We start from the raw sequence: 15261 nt of genomic DNA, 5'->3' as shown, positions 1-15261 counted from the left end.
TCATAAAAATCTTTCATATAACCCTATACGATTAGCCTATATTGCATATATAACTATATAAAAATAGCTTTATGCAACCATATATGAAATAGTCATATATGTGTAATTAAGCATTTTGTCGCTGTCCTTGCGATACCTTGGATGACCTTTTCATTTCCAGAAAATATGAAAACAATATGAAAAAACGTTGTAATTGATTGAATACAATGTTGTCAAAGTTGACAAGCACGTTTTAATGTCTAACCAACTTTATTGGTTATATATTTGCAAAACCCAGTGACCAACATAAAATGTGACTTATAATAAGGATTTATAACAAAAACATATGAAAAATAACAAAATACAAAAGGCACTAACGAACCTGTCTCTGGGTATGAGGAGTTCCTGTAACCGGGATCTCTTTGCAGCTGCACTTCCTTCAGTGTAAATATGGAAATATCTGCAGAAGAACATCACATTATCAGAATAAGTGTGTGTGGAGGTTCATGCAGTAATACATGAACTGTGTGTGTGTGGGGGGGGGGACTCACTTTCTGGCAGTGTGTGCATACGCATGCCCAGACTCTTGAAGTAGGAGTGTTTCATTGATTCATCCGCAGAGATTCTCTTCTTGGACTCATACTAATGAGAAAACATTTGAATAAAGTATCTTAGATTGAAATTGTTTCACGTTTTTGCAGTATGCATTACGTGTAAGAGTGAGAAATTGTTTTTTACCCTTAAAAAGGACAACAACAACTCTATTCCTTCAGTATCCAATCTTTAAAAAAAAAAGAAGGAGAGATGACCATTAGCAGGTTGACATAACATTGGCATACGGAGGACAGGAAGCAAACGGCCTCAGAAATTCCACAGGATGTCCTGTCGTACTGGCACACAACAGTTTCTAACATACAACTACAACACACACATCATTTCTTACAGCCACACCAGAACACACACACAATGAGGTCACGGCCGTTTGTTTTGTGTGGCAGCAAACTGACCAAGTACACAAACATGTTCAATAATAATCACTATGTGAAAGAGGCCACAAACACACTGCAGGTACCTCGGTGCGTGATTGATGAAGGGTTGAGGCTTATATTTGGGGAAGTTGTAGGATTTGAACTCTTCGATGGATGAGATGCCGGCCCAGTTATCCTCTGTTGGTGTACCTATTTGAGACAAAACATTTGTCAAATCACATTTATTTATTGACTACTTCTATAAAATTTACAACACCTAAAAAGAGTTCTCTAAAGTTATTTTGCTCAAATTTCACACCTTGAAGTTTACAATTTATCAATATTTTTACATTTGCAAAATTGTCAGACATGGCGTTGAATATGAGAGCAAATTAAGTTTTGACCCAAAACCACCTTACCAATGCAAGAGAACCTGACTTTACATAATGTGACATTATTTTTATTCCCTAACATCCTTTGCATCTGTGACCATATTAAACGCTGTGCAAAATTGCAACAATTCATTTAAAACTCATTCTCAAAGACATTTCCTAACTCCAGAAAGCCACACCAGATTTTAGATGACCTGTGGTAACCTAACCACGTGATCTCACTGTTTCCATGCGTGTGTGGTTACCAAACATGGCAGAAGTCAGATGGCTGCAGTTTGTATTTAAAGCAGATGGCAATCACATCTGAGTCTGAAAACTGCGAGACGTCTGGTGTGTGTGTGTTATGGATGTCGTCATGTCTGGAGGGGAGGTGTGCGTTTCGTCACACGGTCTTATATGAGAGCTGGACATGAGCGTGAGGGTGTGTGTACTCACCCAGTAATCTGAAGATCAGATGCAGCTCATCTTCGACCGTAGAACCTGGGAACAGCGGCCGACCTGCAGCCATTTCATAAAATATACACCCAACACCCCTGGGAGAGAGAGAGAGAGAGAGAGATGGAGAAAGAGAGTGAGAGAGAGAGAGAAAGAAAGAAAGAGAGAGTGAGAGGGAGAGAGTAAGAGAGAGAGTAAGAGAGGCTTAAAGGGCCAGAACTGAATCTACACAATGAATCCTAAATGATGAATCTTAAAGCTTCATACACACACACATTACTCACCACATGTCGATCTGGGTAGAGTACTCCGAAGACCCCAGGAGTACATCAGGAGGTCTGTACCATAAGGTCACCACCTCATTTGAGTACGTCTTTGTGGGGACAGACTTGGCTCGTGCCAGACCTTTGAACAGCGACATACAGCAATTTACATACAACACCACAACAACATGCATCGAGTATTTCAAACATACTTCATAATATTATGCTAAACGTACCAAAGTCAGCCAGTTTGAGTTCTCCCCTCTCGTTGATGAGCAGATTCTGTGGTTTCAGGTCCCTGTGCAGAACCTTGCGTTTGTGGCAGTACGCCAAGCCTCGCAAGATCTGGTAGAGAAAAATCTAGAACCAGACGAGGTCTACTGGTTAGAAAACCTTGCAGCGCACCAACAAACGAAGAGTTTATGAAGCGTTCGACTTGCACGTACCTTAACGTTGTGCATGCTCATGATGTTCCCGCAATCGTCCATGTACTGCTTCAGATCTTTATCCTGCAGGAAGATGTGGAAAAATAAACAAGAGCGGAGCAGAGCAAACAAAAAGTAACTGTGAAACTCGCTGATAGAAAGAAAAGGATTGTGGGAAAGCTTCCTCACCAGGTACTCAAAGACCAGTGTGAGGGATTTGTCCGTGTGGATGATGTCGTGAAGCGTGACGATGTTGGCGTGCTTTAAATCCTTCAGTAGCGAGACTAGGGGACAGTGAGGGTGAAACGCATAAAATCACTTGTGTGTAAACGTAATGCCGGCCGATCGGGCCAACGTCAAAGTTTGCATCTTGGAATCGAGAGATAATGAGAAATTCCTCACCCTCTCTGATAGCCGTGCACGGAGCGCCTTCCTCGTGCTCCAATCGGATTTCTTTCAGAGCCACTAGGTTGTCTGTCAGTTTGCTCCGCCCCTTGAAGACAGTGGCGTACGTCCCCTGTGATACAATTACAGCAACATTTTAATTCTAATGTATCAAACGATTTAAAGGTGCATTAAGTTATTAACTGCAAAGGGTTTTTGTCAAAAAGGATTTAAGAAATCATATAAAAGATCAAAGAACTTTTTTAAATAACTGGGTTTCTCCACAATTGCATCAGTAACTGGAAACACTTCCTTTTGCATGACACAGCATCATTGCAAACGTCCGTATGACGCTCAAAACAATAAATAAAACATTACACAGTGCACTTTTAACAACCCTGATTTTGCTGATGTACAGATTCAGATTTTACCTCTCCCAACTTGTCCAGTTTGATGTAGGTCTCCAGTTTCCCAAACCCGATTTCTGACTGAAGAGAGAGAGAGAGTGGGAGAGAGAGAGAGATTGCTTCATTAATAAGACATTGTTAATGCTGAACATGCGTGTGTTCAATAGACCTTATCTGTGAGAAACACGTGTTTCACTGACTCCGATATCAGCAGCCGAAATCATTAATCATGTACACACACAAACACTCGATTTTTAAAATCCACGAGGGGTCACTAGAACTTAAAAACCCAAACACATTTATTTGGTTAGATGCAAGCTTACCCTAGACTCCTTTTTAATCATATATATTGCTTTATCTATATTATTAAGCTCTTTTTAACATTTCTATAGACTAACATTAACTAACCCCGTAATTAATTTCTAATTACTTTGAGCCTTTTCACGATGTAAATGTTTTTATATATTTATTTATTAGCTAAGAAGAACATTACAGAGTGTATCCATAACTCTTATTTTTGAGAGACATTTGTATAAAATGTATGTAAACATGTGTTTGAAGAGGTACAGACAAATGGCAAGAAAGAACAATGAATGCCTATAAAAGGTGGTCCCTAAAGCAGGGGTCTTTTCACAAGCAAACCCCCCGTGAACACAACCTACAGACAAAGAACATCGTATGTGTTTTTGTACCCCACTGAGAGAACGACACAATGTCCGTACTGACACTGGGGTTCTCGAGTCCATGGGCAGAGAATATCAGCCCGTGGTGTGTCTTTAAAATCAAAACTTGTTGTATTCCGTGTGTTCATTAACCAAAGCTCACAATATTCTCGTTCAGACATAACAATAATCTTCTCATTTGCTATCCTGCATATCAGATTCTGGTATAATAATGAGCTTTGCCAAGTTTAACATCAATGAAAGCAAACATGATCATTTTATTTCATGTGCATCAAAAGAGATTTTGATGAATAACGACAGACTGTATATCAAGAGTTTGGTTCCAATATGAGATTATACATTTTTTATTGAAAAAATCATGTTTTTGATTGTGTTAGTTAGCTGTATTTTTTTTAGCTATCGTGGCTTAAATTAAAACAAACCAATTGAAATGAATTGGAGTGCACTATAAAAAAAACATGATTTTTGTTCTCATTTTGGGAGCACACTCTTCATATGTGTCCGCATTATTTAATTTAAATAAGATCTGAAACACATGGTCTACACTTTTTTTGCAGACAGCACTCGATTTAATTTATTGCTTTTATTATTCAACCCAAATTCTCACAGCGTGACCAATTCTTTATGAAATATCACATGACAGTGTTTTGTAGTTTCACAACCGTGTCATAGTTTTAACTCTACAGTCCACAGAAAGCTCATTTATTCAACCCTAATCTAGCATTTACTCATCTTGAATACATCGATCTTTGGACTATTCATGTTGCAAACTTGCTACGACAGAGAGCAACGTGAACAACGACTGTTGCTATGGAGCGTAGTTGCTAGGAAGATGTCCCATCATGCACTTCTCCTGATAAGCTTATAGGAAAACAAGCACTACAGATACGAGATATGAAGATTCACGGTGATGCAAGTGTATTATATGAAGAGATGTGTCATGTTTGCGTCATAATAGACGTGGGAATGATTGCGTGTTCTTTGAGCGTACTTAAAGCACATCATGCAGAATGTCACTGGAGATAATGTGAATAGTTCCACCCTCACACAAAATCCTCGGAGACCTCCTTCGGGTTTATGCGAGTAAAAAACGCAACTTTCACACGCAGATACTCACCAGAGAAGCTCTGCGTGACCGTCGGCTGAGGGGTTGGTCGAACGATGGGCTGCTCAACTGCAGCTTTTCCAGGTAACCGTCAGGAATCCGGATATCAGCAGGCAAAGACAAACGTTTATTCAGGTCCTGTGACGTCACAAAGACACATGCATAAGCAAACAAGTCACTCACATGGGACACAATTAGCTTGGTTCCTATCAAAGACGAAATCAAATTAATAATTGATGCTTGGTGAACAATTCCCATTTGTTGTGTGCTTCTAGTTTGAAAGCAGCGTGTGTGTGATTTCAACCAGATAGCATGCCTGTATAAAGCCTGTCTCAACCCAAAGCATTAGCATCTTCAATAAATAACCTTCCAACATGCCCCGACTCTCCTCCTGCACACACATCTCTCTCTCTCTCTCTCTCTCTTTCTCGTCTTTGCTCTTCACCCACACACACTTGAAAGAAGCATCCAGAAAGCAGTACTTTCAAGCACATCAGTCCAATATTCGATAACGGTACATATGCATGTGGGCGAATCTTTCAAACACTGCTAAAATTATAAGAAATTGAAGATTATAAGAAATTGCGTTTTGAAATAAAAACAAAAGCATGAATTATAAGACCGCTAAAATCTTTTGCATTTACATTATTTTAACGAGAAATTGAAATATTGAAACTAAATATTTGAAATAAAATATTAATGAGTGCTATTTATTGTTCTCTACTAAAATGATAAAGAGTCTTTTATGAAAAATAATTATTCAAAAAGATGAAAATTACAAACGATATTAGAGCAAATCTGGACTTTTTAAAAATTAAAAAAGGAAAATACGCCTAATTATTAATAAAAGTATGCCAGAATAATTATAGTGTGTATTTAGTAAAAAACCGTGAAAGTAATAGCTTTACTTTTTTGGTTTTTGTCAGATGTGCACATGTGCAGTAATCCAATGCATACAGCAGGGGGCGTAATAACCCCTAAGACGGAAATCGAGGCATAAATGGTCGAATAACTAGTGTGAACTGAACTGTGGTTTGCAATTAAACCCCAGAATAAAAGGTTTACATGTATACGTGTGATGTGAAATCTCTTGCCGATGCATTTCAGTTCAACTTTTGACAAAAATTGGGAGATTTTCTCAATCTACATCATTTCTAAGTGGTCTCTATTTACAACACCCAGTAAAAAAACTATAAAGCGGACATAAAAATAAAGAAAAGGATAGGTGTTAGAGAAAGCGACCGCCCTTCTTCTAAGATCCATGTATGTGTGTAAAGACCGAAAATATTAAACGGTTTCTCAACCACACCAGACAGTCTTTAACACCTCACTGTTCTAATAATACGAGTCTAAAACAGCGCAGTAACCAGGAGAAGTGACACGTTTCCAGTAACATGTAATTCTCAGCCTTCACTTAAACTTCACGTTGCTTGTCAGATCTGATGCAGAACATACAATTACATACAGCAGGATTCTGGACCAATGAGATTTTACTGTGGGAGGGGCAAGCCAGCACGACCCCTCAGCGCTTTTATTGCTGGTTGGCACGTGGTATCTCATGCACCTGAAAGATCTAGGTAAGTCCAGAAGTTTCCATCTGCGTTTCGCATTTTTTAAGAAATTCAATTTACAGAATCATTGCAGAGGAAGAGAAGAGGAGAAATAAAAGAGGAAAACTCAGGGCTACAAATAAATCCACATCACCATCATGAAGCTTTTAGGATACTTCACAGACACACGTTTTATTCTATGAATAAATGTGCTGGTGATTCATTTATGGACACACAGGGTTTTACCTCCATTGATATGCGGCGATGCGTCCGGCTGCGGAGACACACGCCGGTGGGCGACTGGACTTCATCGGAGGACGTCCCTGAGGCTTGATCGCTCTCTCCGTCAGAACCCATCTTCAGATTCTCATGAACTATATCTGTGAAAGAGGTCATTTTATTAATCATCATATATGTGGTGGATCTTTAAAAGGCTTTTTATTTAGGACATTAGAGACAGATGGTGAGATGAGGAAGGAAAAGGACAATGTGACCCAGGCCGGACTCGAACCCGGGTCTCATGGGATCTCAATGCTTCGACAATGCACTAAAAGCATGCACTCAACATTACTCACATATTCTTTTTACGTAAACAAGGTTGGCAGTACTGGGGCTTTCTAACCACATCAGAACAGTTTTAGGTCTCAGAGTCTCATACTGCTTTTAGAGAATTAGCAATGCAACTTCATTTATGTATTATCAAAGGCAGTGCAAATTGACCATATATGACCTCTATGAGTCAAACATTTTAGTTCCCTAATGATGACATATTCCACATAAATATTTTAAATGGTTTAAGTCATAAGTATACAATAAAATATAAATAAGTATATACTAAATAAAATATAAAACCAACTTTTATTGTACCAATTTGGCAAGCATTTAGCAGTTGCTTCCTTTAATTCATTTTCGAATCAAGTTAAAAATGTCTTCAGACAGTTGATCACGAGGAGGCGGCCAATTTTTATTGAATTAAATGACACACCCCTTTGACGCACAAGGACCGTCTGCACCGTTTGTAGTATTTTCAACATGCAACATGATTTGGGACGCACGGAGCATTTTTTCAACAAATATTGTGAATTTGGATTAAGTCCGTGTGCATGTGCAGTAAAAGCAGCATGTGATTCCATGTCAGTGAAAGACGTCATTCATCTGCTTAACACAAACACACACACACCTGTGTACATACAGTGTGTCTATGTGTAACATATGAACCGCAGGAGAATTATTAACAGAGGTGCTTCTTATTCAACAGCCACATTTAACCCCGAAAAACCATTGACCATAACATGCGCGTCCATCCATGCGATCATGTTCTACGAAATTGAGTTTCTAAGAAAAAGCTGAATATTAACCGAGTAACCGCAGTTTTGTTTTGTTTATAAGAAATGGTGTTCGTTCGGAAATGTCTCCTTAAATCCTCTCTATTACATAAAAGTATGATCGTGTTTATCAGGGCTGGCCAATGGGCTAAATTATGATGTAACACAAACACTCGAAATTGAAAACACTGGCTAGAAATGCTCAATTTGTGTGTTTTAGATCTTTTGTGTCCAGAAAGGTCCAGGATACATAATTTTGCTGCGAAAGGGAACCAGGGATATTCCTTTTCAAAGGAGAATCTGGGTGTAAAGGTGGTGGTGCCTGTAGCGGGTTGTTTGTTGTGGTAAGACAGGGACCCCTCCTCCCTCTCCAGGGTAACATATTGGCCCGTGTTTTATGAAGCCGAGGCAGTAAAGTGCAGTAACCTGAGGGCCATCCATTACGACACAGCTGTGCGCGTCTCTCCCCTGATTTTACACGAGGCGGATGGGGAGAATCCCAGGATGTCTAGAGTATAGGTGGGTCGTATTTCAGGCCACAAAATAGAAAATGATGCCTGTTATTTACTTTAATGGATGACATAAAAATTCACAGTCATAAGAAATGTGTATCAAGGTCATAAAAATAAAGCTTCTTTAAAATTCAGCAAAACATATTTTAGATATTTATACACTAACTTATATTTTTCACAAAAAAAGGTTGAATACAGCATTCCAAATTTTCATTTAATCATCATTTCTAGATGTATTGTGGTCATTCCAGTCCGGAATTTCGAGAAAAATCAAACCTCAGGAGTGACAAAGTCATCCTACAGCAATGTGAAAGACTGACAGCATGACAAGACACATTCAAACTTTGATAAAGATCACTTTTTGATTCATTTAGAAATATTACTTTTGTATCGCTTAGAAGTGAATATGAACGTGTTTTGTTTGCGGTATTTGAGGTCTGAAAAAATATAGAGCATCATTTCTGTTATTTGACCTGTTACTCCAGTTTTCATTTTCTACAAATAAATGCAAATAGAAACAATACTTTTATTTGAAATTTGGGAGCAATATTGTTAGTAGTTCACAGGATGACACTTTACCTAAATGCAAACCTATACGTAGCAAATTCAGAAAAACTGAACCTGTATATATTGCCACAAATTTGAACCATCCTAAATATTATCCTTTATTTTCCTAATGCGAAATATAAATTCTCATTCTTGTTGACTCTGGAGTAGAGAACGACTCGGACATCATCTCGCTATTAACTTTTGGAGAAATGAGAGGACAGATGTAGTTTCCTCACAAAGGCACATTTCTGCACCCCGTCACATCTCTGAAGTCTGTGAAACAGCGCATGGCTCTGTGTGAAAGCGTGTGCGGCTGTAGTCGACGCGCCCTGTTTTTTATATTTCTGACATACTGCGAGTTAACAAGTGCTTCTGTCAGATCACCCCACACTTCCCTTCATTACCTCGCCCTTTTATCCCTCCCGACTTCCTCTCGCTCTTTTATCATCACAGGCTCTGCTCTCTTTCATTCCCGTCACGCCCGAGACGACCTCGTTCCCTTTCTTCTAATTCTGACGTCTGTAATCTGTCTACCTCTCCTGCCTTTTTTAACGCACAACGCTGTGAAACTCTGGGATCCGAAGCGTTCTACTTTTGTGAGAAGCTTGGCACGGAAAAACAACCAGGAACAAAACTGGGTCAAACTTTAATCAACTCCAGACCGTCTCGCAAACTCGCAGGTCCGCCTCACATCACCCCTGACTGACGGACTGAATCCGAGACGATGTATCAAACGCAGATCCGTGCCAAATAAACAAACAGTCTTGACATCAGTGTCACTAGATCAGAGCAGGGAGAGGACGGGTCTAGACTTGCAACTTTGTCTGCAGTACATCACATGCTCGCGTATGGGAAGAACCACGCATGAACACACACGCTAAGCAGCAGAACGGATCTGTTCAGCTGTGACACACACGGTCACCTCCCACATGGGTTTATTCTGACTCATATCCTGCCAGTGTGAGCACGTTCTCTCTGTGCGTACACCCACACACACACACTTACAAGCTTGCAAATGCGATAAGGTCAGGTGGCCCACATCACACACAGAGATTCTGCAGACCTGATTTTTATTCTCAAAATTCTTACAAAACTTATCTGTGACGTGATCATAAGTAAGAAGAGTAGGGTTTATGAAAGTCAAACGGAAGTGGGCATGTTCATGGAAGATTTACGATTGAGATCGGCATGAATACCGTGACTCATTCATAAAAGTCGTGTAACGTGTCTCAAAAACGAGTCATCATTAGCGAACTCAAAGGTCTTAAGAACTGTCTGACTCATAGACGTCAGTTCTCAAGACATTTTACTACGGTCATGTGATTTCTCAGTGCTTATTCAAGACAGTAAAACGCATTCGATTTGATCCATTGGTGACCATCTGAAATGTGAAAAAGATATACAAATCTTTACTGTGGCAAATTGCTTTTGGTATAAAGTGTACTGATGTGCAAAATATGTTCACTTTAAGTATTTATATAATAAATACATTTCTAAAATATATAAAGAAAAAATAAATATTCCCATATCTAAATGTATGTGAATGCTGTACAATAAAATGATAAAAAATATAGGACATTTAATGTAGCCTAAAAGACACCGGTGTGGTCTCCTGCCAGTGTTGTACCTACATATAAGATTGTTATATTGTTGCCTTCGTAAGTCACTTAGAAAAAAATGTAGTGCTTAATTCAAAGTGTAAATGTAAGAGAAGTGTTGCGATTGGTCACTTACCGAGACGGCTGCCGTTTCGGGGCATGGCCATGAAGGACCCCAGACTGCCCCCGATGACGCTGTGCGGCCGGCGTAAGGGAGGCTTCTTGAAGGATCCGGTGTACTGGTGCAAAAACGAGTGCATGCTGTGAGATGTTGGTGGGCGGCCATTCCTCACGATGGGCTCTGAAATAAATCACAAGACCTCTGTCAATACACACGCATCCGTGTTATCACGTGAATGGATTTATCTGTGCACGAACATGACCCGATATCTGTTGTCGATACTTCATTCAAATTATTACTTTATTACACAAGGGTCAGGCTGAGGGCAGGGGAACTATCGGAGAACTTCTAAGAAAGCTGTGACGTTTGTGGAAATTCACTCAGATGCTGTGCCGGAGCTGTTGCTATGGCAGCGTTGTAACCGTGAGATACACTTATTAATATTGAAGTTGCCTCGTGACACTCCAAACAACATGTAAAGTTTAATTTAAAGATGAGTCAATCACTGCATAAGTGTTTCTATGGCAACATGTGCCATATATAGAAAAATTGAGGTTAACATTGAACCGATCATAGCGGGGCATGCAACAGCAACAAATCGACAAACAACTGCAGTTACACACAATTGAATAATCGATGACAACATGCATGTCCTTTTCATAATACACACAGCATTCATTAACATGAATTGAGGATTCTAGAGGTCATTTGACCATCACACTGTGTGTGTGCACCCGTCCCTCCCACCTGTTAGTGCTTATAGCACCTGTCCCAACCACCAAATCCTCCTTGAGCTTGCAAACACACACACACACATATAGTCGGGCGATCCATCCCACAGATATTTCTTTGAAAAGGCAAAATAATATATATTTACAACATCCATTTTCATTTAATGTTGACTTCAAATGTTGTTTTGTCATTCATTCAAACACATTTTTCTGTTGTGGTCATGTCTTCCCACAGATATTATAACACGGCTTCCAACCTGCTTACCGAGAAAAGCCAACAAAACATCAGACAAACAACACAAGACACACAAGAGCGCAGTCCAAATGTTTCAGTTTTAACCAGATGAGCTCACCGTTTCAGCCGGCCTTGTTTACATACGAGCATCATGGAAACTCCAGAATGTTCTACGGTCAACGCTATGGTAACGTACAACGAGTAGAGCTGTGCCAATATGTCATAATGTCCAAGGCAAGAATGTGCCTCAGACAACATCAGTGGGCACGCTTTAAAAAAACAGACAGAAAAAGACCTTGGGGAAAGCTTGAATGTTTCTGGTTCTACCATCACCACATTTGTTTTTACATAAGAAAAAACACGGTGATCGATTTTCAATGCATAAGGATATAAAGTATATAATATGTAAACTCTGCCTGTCCCCTCTACTACGTCTTGTTGCTAAGCAACAGGGCTCCTGAGAAAATACTTCCATGTCAGCAAAAGCTCTCGGGCCCAAAGCGAGGACGCTTTCACAGTTGCCGTGTTGACAGTCTCCGGTGGCAGAATCTTAGGGGTCACGAAAACTCACTCATTACTTATTGACTGCAAAAGGACAGCTTAAAAATACAAGAAAACAACAAGACGAGTACAAGTTTAATGTTTAGCAACACGCACGCCCTGTGCCGATTTATGTGCATTATAATTTAACAGGTAGAATTTTGTGGGAAATGACCGTCGGACATTGTTTGACTTATTAACTTATTTCAAGATAGACGGTTTCATCTTAACAAAATAAAAAAACTTTACGCACGATGTCAATGTACCGTAAGGTTTGTTTAAATGTGACCAAATACAGGATTCGTTCAGTAAAACAATAATACAAATTAATATGAACATAAATTAAATAAGAGATAAAAAGTAATATTATTAGACCCTAGCCAAACACAAACCGGAAGTTAACTGTGGATCAGGCGCGCGACGAAACGGTCTATAGAAACCTATAATTTTAAGTTTAAAACAGAGACGGCGATAGAGAGGCAGAGGTTAACAAGTGAAGCTTTTCGTAGAATTTTCTCTGAACAGTCTCTAATGGTATTTCAGATGGGATGGGCCGAGACGTTCCCGTGGTGATTGAGGATCACCGTAACCGGGATCCAGCTGAGCTTAGAAAATGAGGGTAGAAACCCTCATTAATGTGCGGATTAAAAGAAAGAGAGAACTGCATGACATCCTTATGTAACGTCGGGGTCTTAACAAAACATTCATCAGACCGCCTTTCAACCCTGGTTGGGTCACTGCCTGCATTACACGCATTCAACACGCAGGTCTTAAAACAGTCAATGTGTGTTTAAGTACAACTGAGTGTGTGCAAAGTTGAATGGGCATTTTACGACCATTGTGTACACATCATTGTGTTTACTGCTAAATAAATGGCACATTCGTACAAAAAGAAATTGCATTCTTGAGATGTTAGTCTTAACCCGTGGATTTTTGTTTGCATAAAGACTAACTGTATCCCTCAGTCCACAAGCTCCCATTCGAGGGGTGATTATTCTCCATCGGTCAGGAAGTTCGAGGCAGGACATTTGGAATCTCTCCCGAGCCATATCCGAACCCAGTCACCCGACATTCTATCACACTGGATGATTTTCAATGTTCCCTTTTACACTTCCCTCAACCCCTCACGCGAAGCTGTTCCAAAAAGGACAACGTGAAACTGCACCATCTGTCCCCGGCCAAAACTTTCCTGTGCCCAGTTGATAACTGTGGTTACTGTTTTACCTCATTCGAGCACGCAACACTCAGGGAGCACAGGGCCCAGCTGGTGAGGCTAGGTACGAAGCAAAAAGGCACTAAAACCCAAACGGCTTTGGCTTCTGGTTTATACAGTGTCTCATTGTATTGTCTGTGTGATTACGGTACATCCATCAGACCGGCCCGAAGCCAACGGAGCTAATTTAGGCCGTCTCTCACAAGCAGTCACATGCTCCTATACTCCTCGCAGAGGTGTCAGCGCTGTTATGTAATTACAAGCTAGATGAAAATATAGGCGAGAAGGAAAAAAAATAAAAATGAGTTTTGCTCCAATTTCTTTCCTTGCAACTGAAATTACATCGCTCCAGGCCCTCAGGCTGACTGAAAGCATGACAGAAGGATTTTTCAGCCGGCGTTGGTGCAACTTTGTTTTTATGACCACGGAAATGGTGCAGATGTCCGTAATGGCAGATTTGAATGGCAGGTTTTGGATGAACCGTGAAATGTTTGTGTCAGGGTGCTGCTGTGGCCATGCTGGTGACCCAGAGAAAACAGGCTTGGTATAAAAACTGTTTAAAGGAACATTCTGCCCAATTTGATAGCAGTTTTAACATACTACCCATAACCACAGACAGGGTTTCTCAACCTTTTTGACTCCAAGGCCCCCATTGAATTCAACAATATCAAGGATGACCCCTCCCACACACAAACCCTCAAAATTTCTACCCGATAAAATATTTTAGAGCTTAACATTAACTGGAAAATTGCCAAATAATAAGACATTTTAATGTATTTCAATGCTAATTTTGTCTCATTTTAAAATATCGGTCATCTTGAGGCCTCACAGGAAGTCAGCTGGGGCCCCCTTGTGAACCAGTGACACAGAAATAAATGTGTCTGGTTTACTGATGAGAAACAAACAAACAGTGTAAAGTAATCCAATGGTTCTCAAACTTTTTCTTTTTCTCAAACGCCCTTCTTTTAGGGTGCATCACTTTGTGCCTCCCCTCCAAATCAAGACTCATGATCTTAAACTAAGAATTAAATTAAACCAAAAAACATATTTAGTCATACAATACTGGAACATCTATTCTTTCGGTTGGTGGGCTTATTTTTCAAATCTTTAATTGCATAACATTTATGACAAATTTCTATATCTCATAAAATGCCACAAAATCTGTGGCCCCCCTGGATCGATCTCGGGGCCACTGTAGTTATGCACTTACAATGCAAGTCTATGAGGCAATGCACTGGTATGGAATCAATGTGAAAGAGGAAGTTCACCGAAAAATAAAACATTCTGAGATCATTCATTCACCTTCATGACATCGAAGTATGACTTTCTTTCTCTTTTGAAGCACAAAAGAAGATATTTTAAGAAATGTCTCAGTGCTTCAGTGTACAGACTTTGGAAGTCAATGGGGGTCAATGTTTGTTAACGAGTGAACTTCAAAATCTCTTCTTTTGTGTTCTAGATAAGAAAGAAAGTCATACGGGTTTGAATAGACAAGAGGGTTGTTAACTTTTTGGTAAACTGTCCCCTTTAAAATCACACAGTTTTGAAGTCACAGCCACGAGATTGAAACATTACACGTCTAAATATGAAATTGACGTCATTTAATAGTTTACAAAGACAATTTTGACCATGGTGAGAATGTGCGCTCTTTAACTTCACATAATATAGTCAACAGAACGGAAAGGAGTGTTAACATAAAAATGGAATTATGTTTGAATATCTAACTAAAAGAACCACAAGTCATCCCGCCATTACGATTATTAATCATGAATGTTACAGCTTAAACATCACATTTTTGAACTAAATAATCAATAAAAATACAAGCTTGACATTTCAAGCTTAAACA

The 15261-nt window shown here is 39.6% G+C and overlaps 1 protein-coding gene across 1 annotated transcript in view; it reads right to left on the bottom strand.

The window, feature by feature from the left end:
- Positions 1-15261, bottom strand: part of cdk17 (cyclin dependent kinase 17) — a 36852-nt gene that overhangs the window by 3405 nt on the left and 18186 nt on the right. The window contains exons 3-16 of the mRNA XM_056748596.1: positions 10712-10876; positions 6838-6971; positions 5054-5179; positions 3278-3334; positions 2865-2979; positions 2652-2746; positions 2484-2546; positions 2274-2397; positions 2059-2179; positions 1775-1872; positions 1052-1157; positions 718-760; positions 531-621; positions 362-439 (exon numbers count right to left, since the gene is read on the bottom strand). Coding sequence (XP_056604574.1) covers positions 362-439; positions 531-621; positions 718-760; positions 1052-1157; positions 1775-1872; positions 2059-2179; positions 2274-2397; positions 2484-2546; positions 2652-2746; positions 2865-2979; positions 3278-3334; positions 5054-5179; positions 6838-6971; positions 10712-10876 — 1416 coding nt within the window. The remainder of the gene's footprint in view (positions 1-361; positions 440-530; positions 622-717; positions 761-1051; positions 1158-1774; positions 1873-2058; positions 2180-2273; positions 2398-2483; positions 2547-2651; positions 2747-2864; positions 2980-3277; positions 3335-5053; positions 5180-6837; positions 6972-10711; positions 10877-15261) is intronic.

The sequence above is a fragment of the Triplophysa dalaica genome, chromosome 5 (assembly GCF_015846415.1).
Source record: "Triplophysa dalaica isolate WHDGS20190420 chromosome 5, ASM1584641v1, whole genome shotgun sequence".
In the NCBI taxonomy this organism is placed as follows: domain Eukaryota; kingdom Metazoa; phylum Chordata; class Actinopteri; order Cypriniformes; family Nemacheilidae; genus Triplophysa; species Triplophysa dalaica.
The sequence above is the reverse complement of the archived record's forward strand: the minus strand, read 5'-3'. Positions and strand labels throughout refer to the sequence as shown.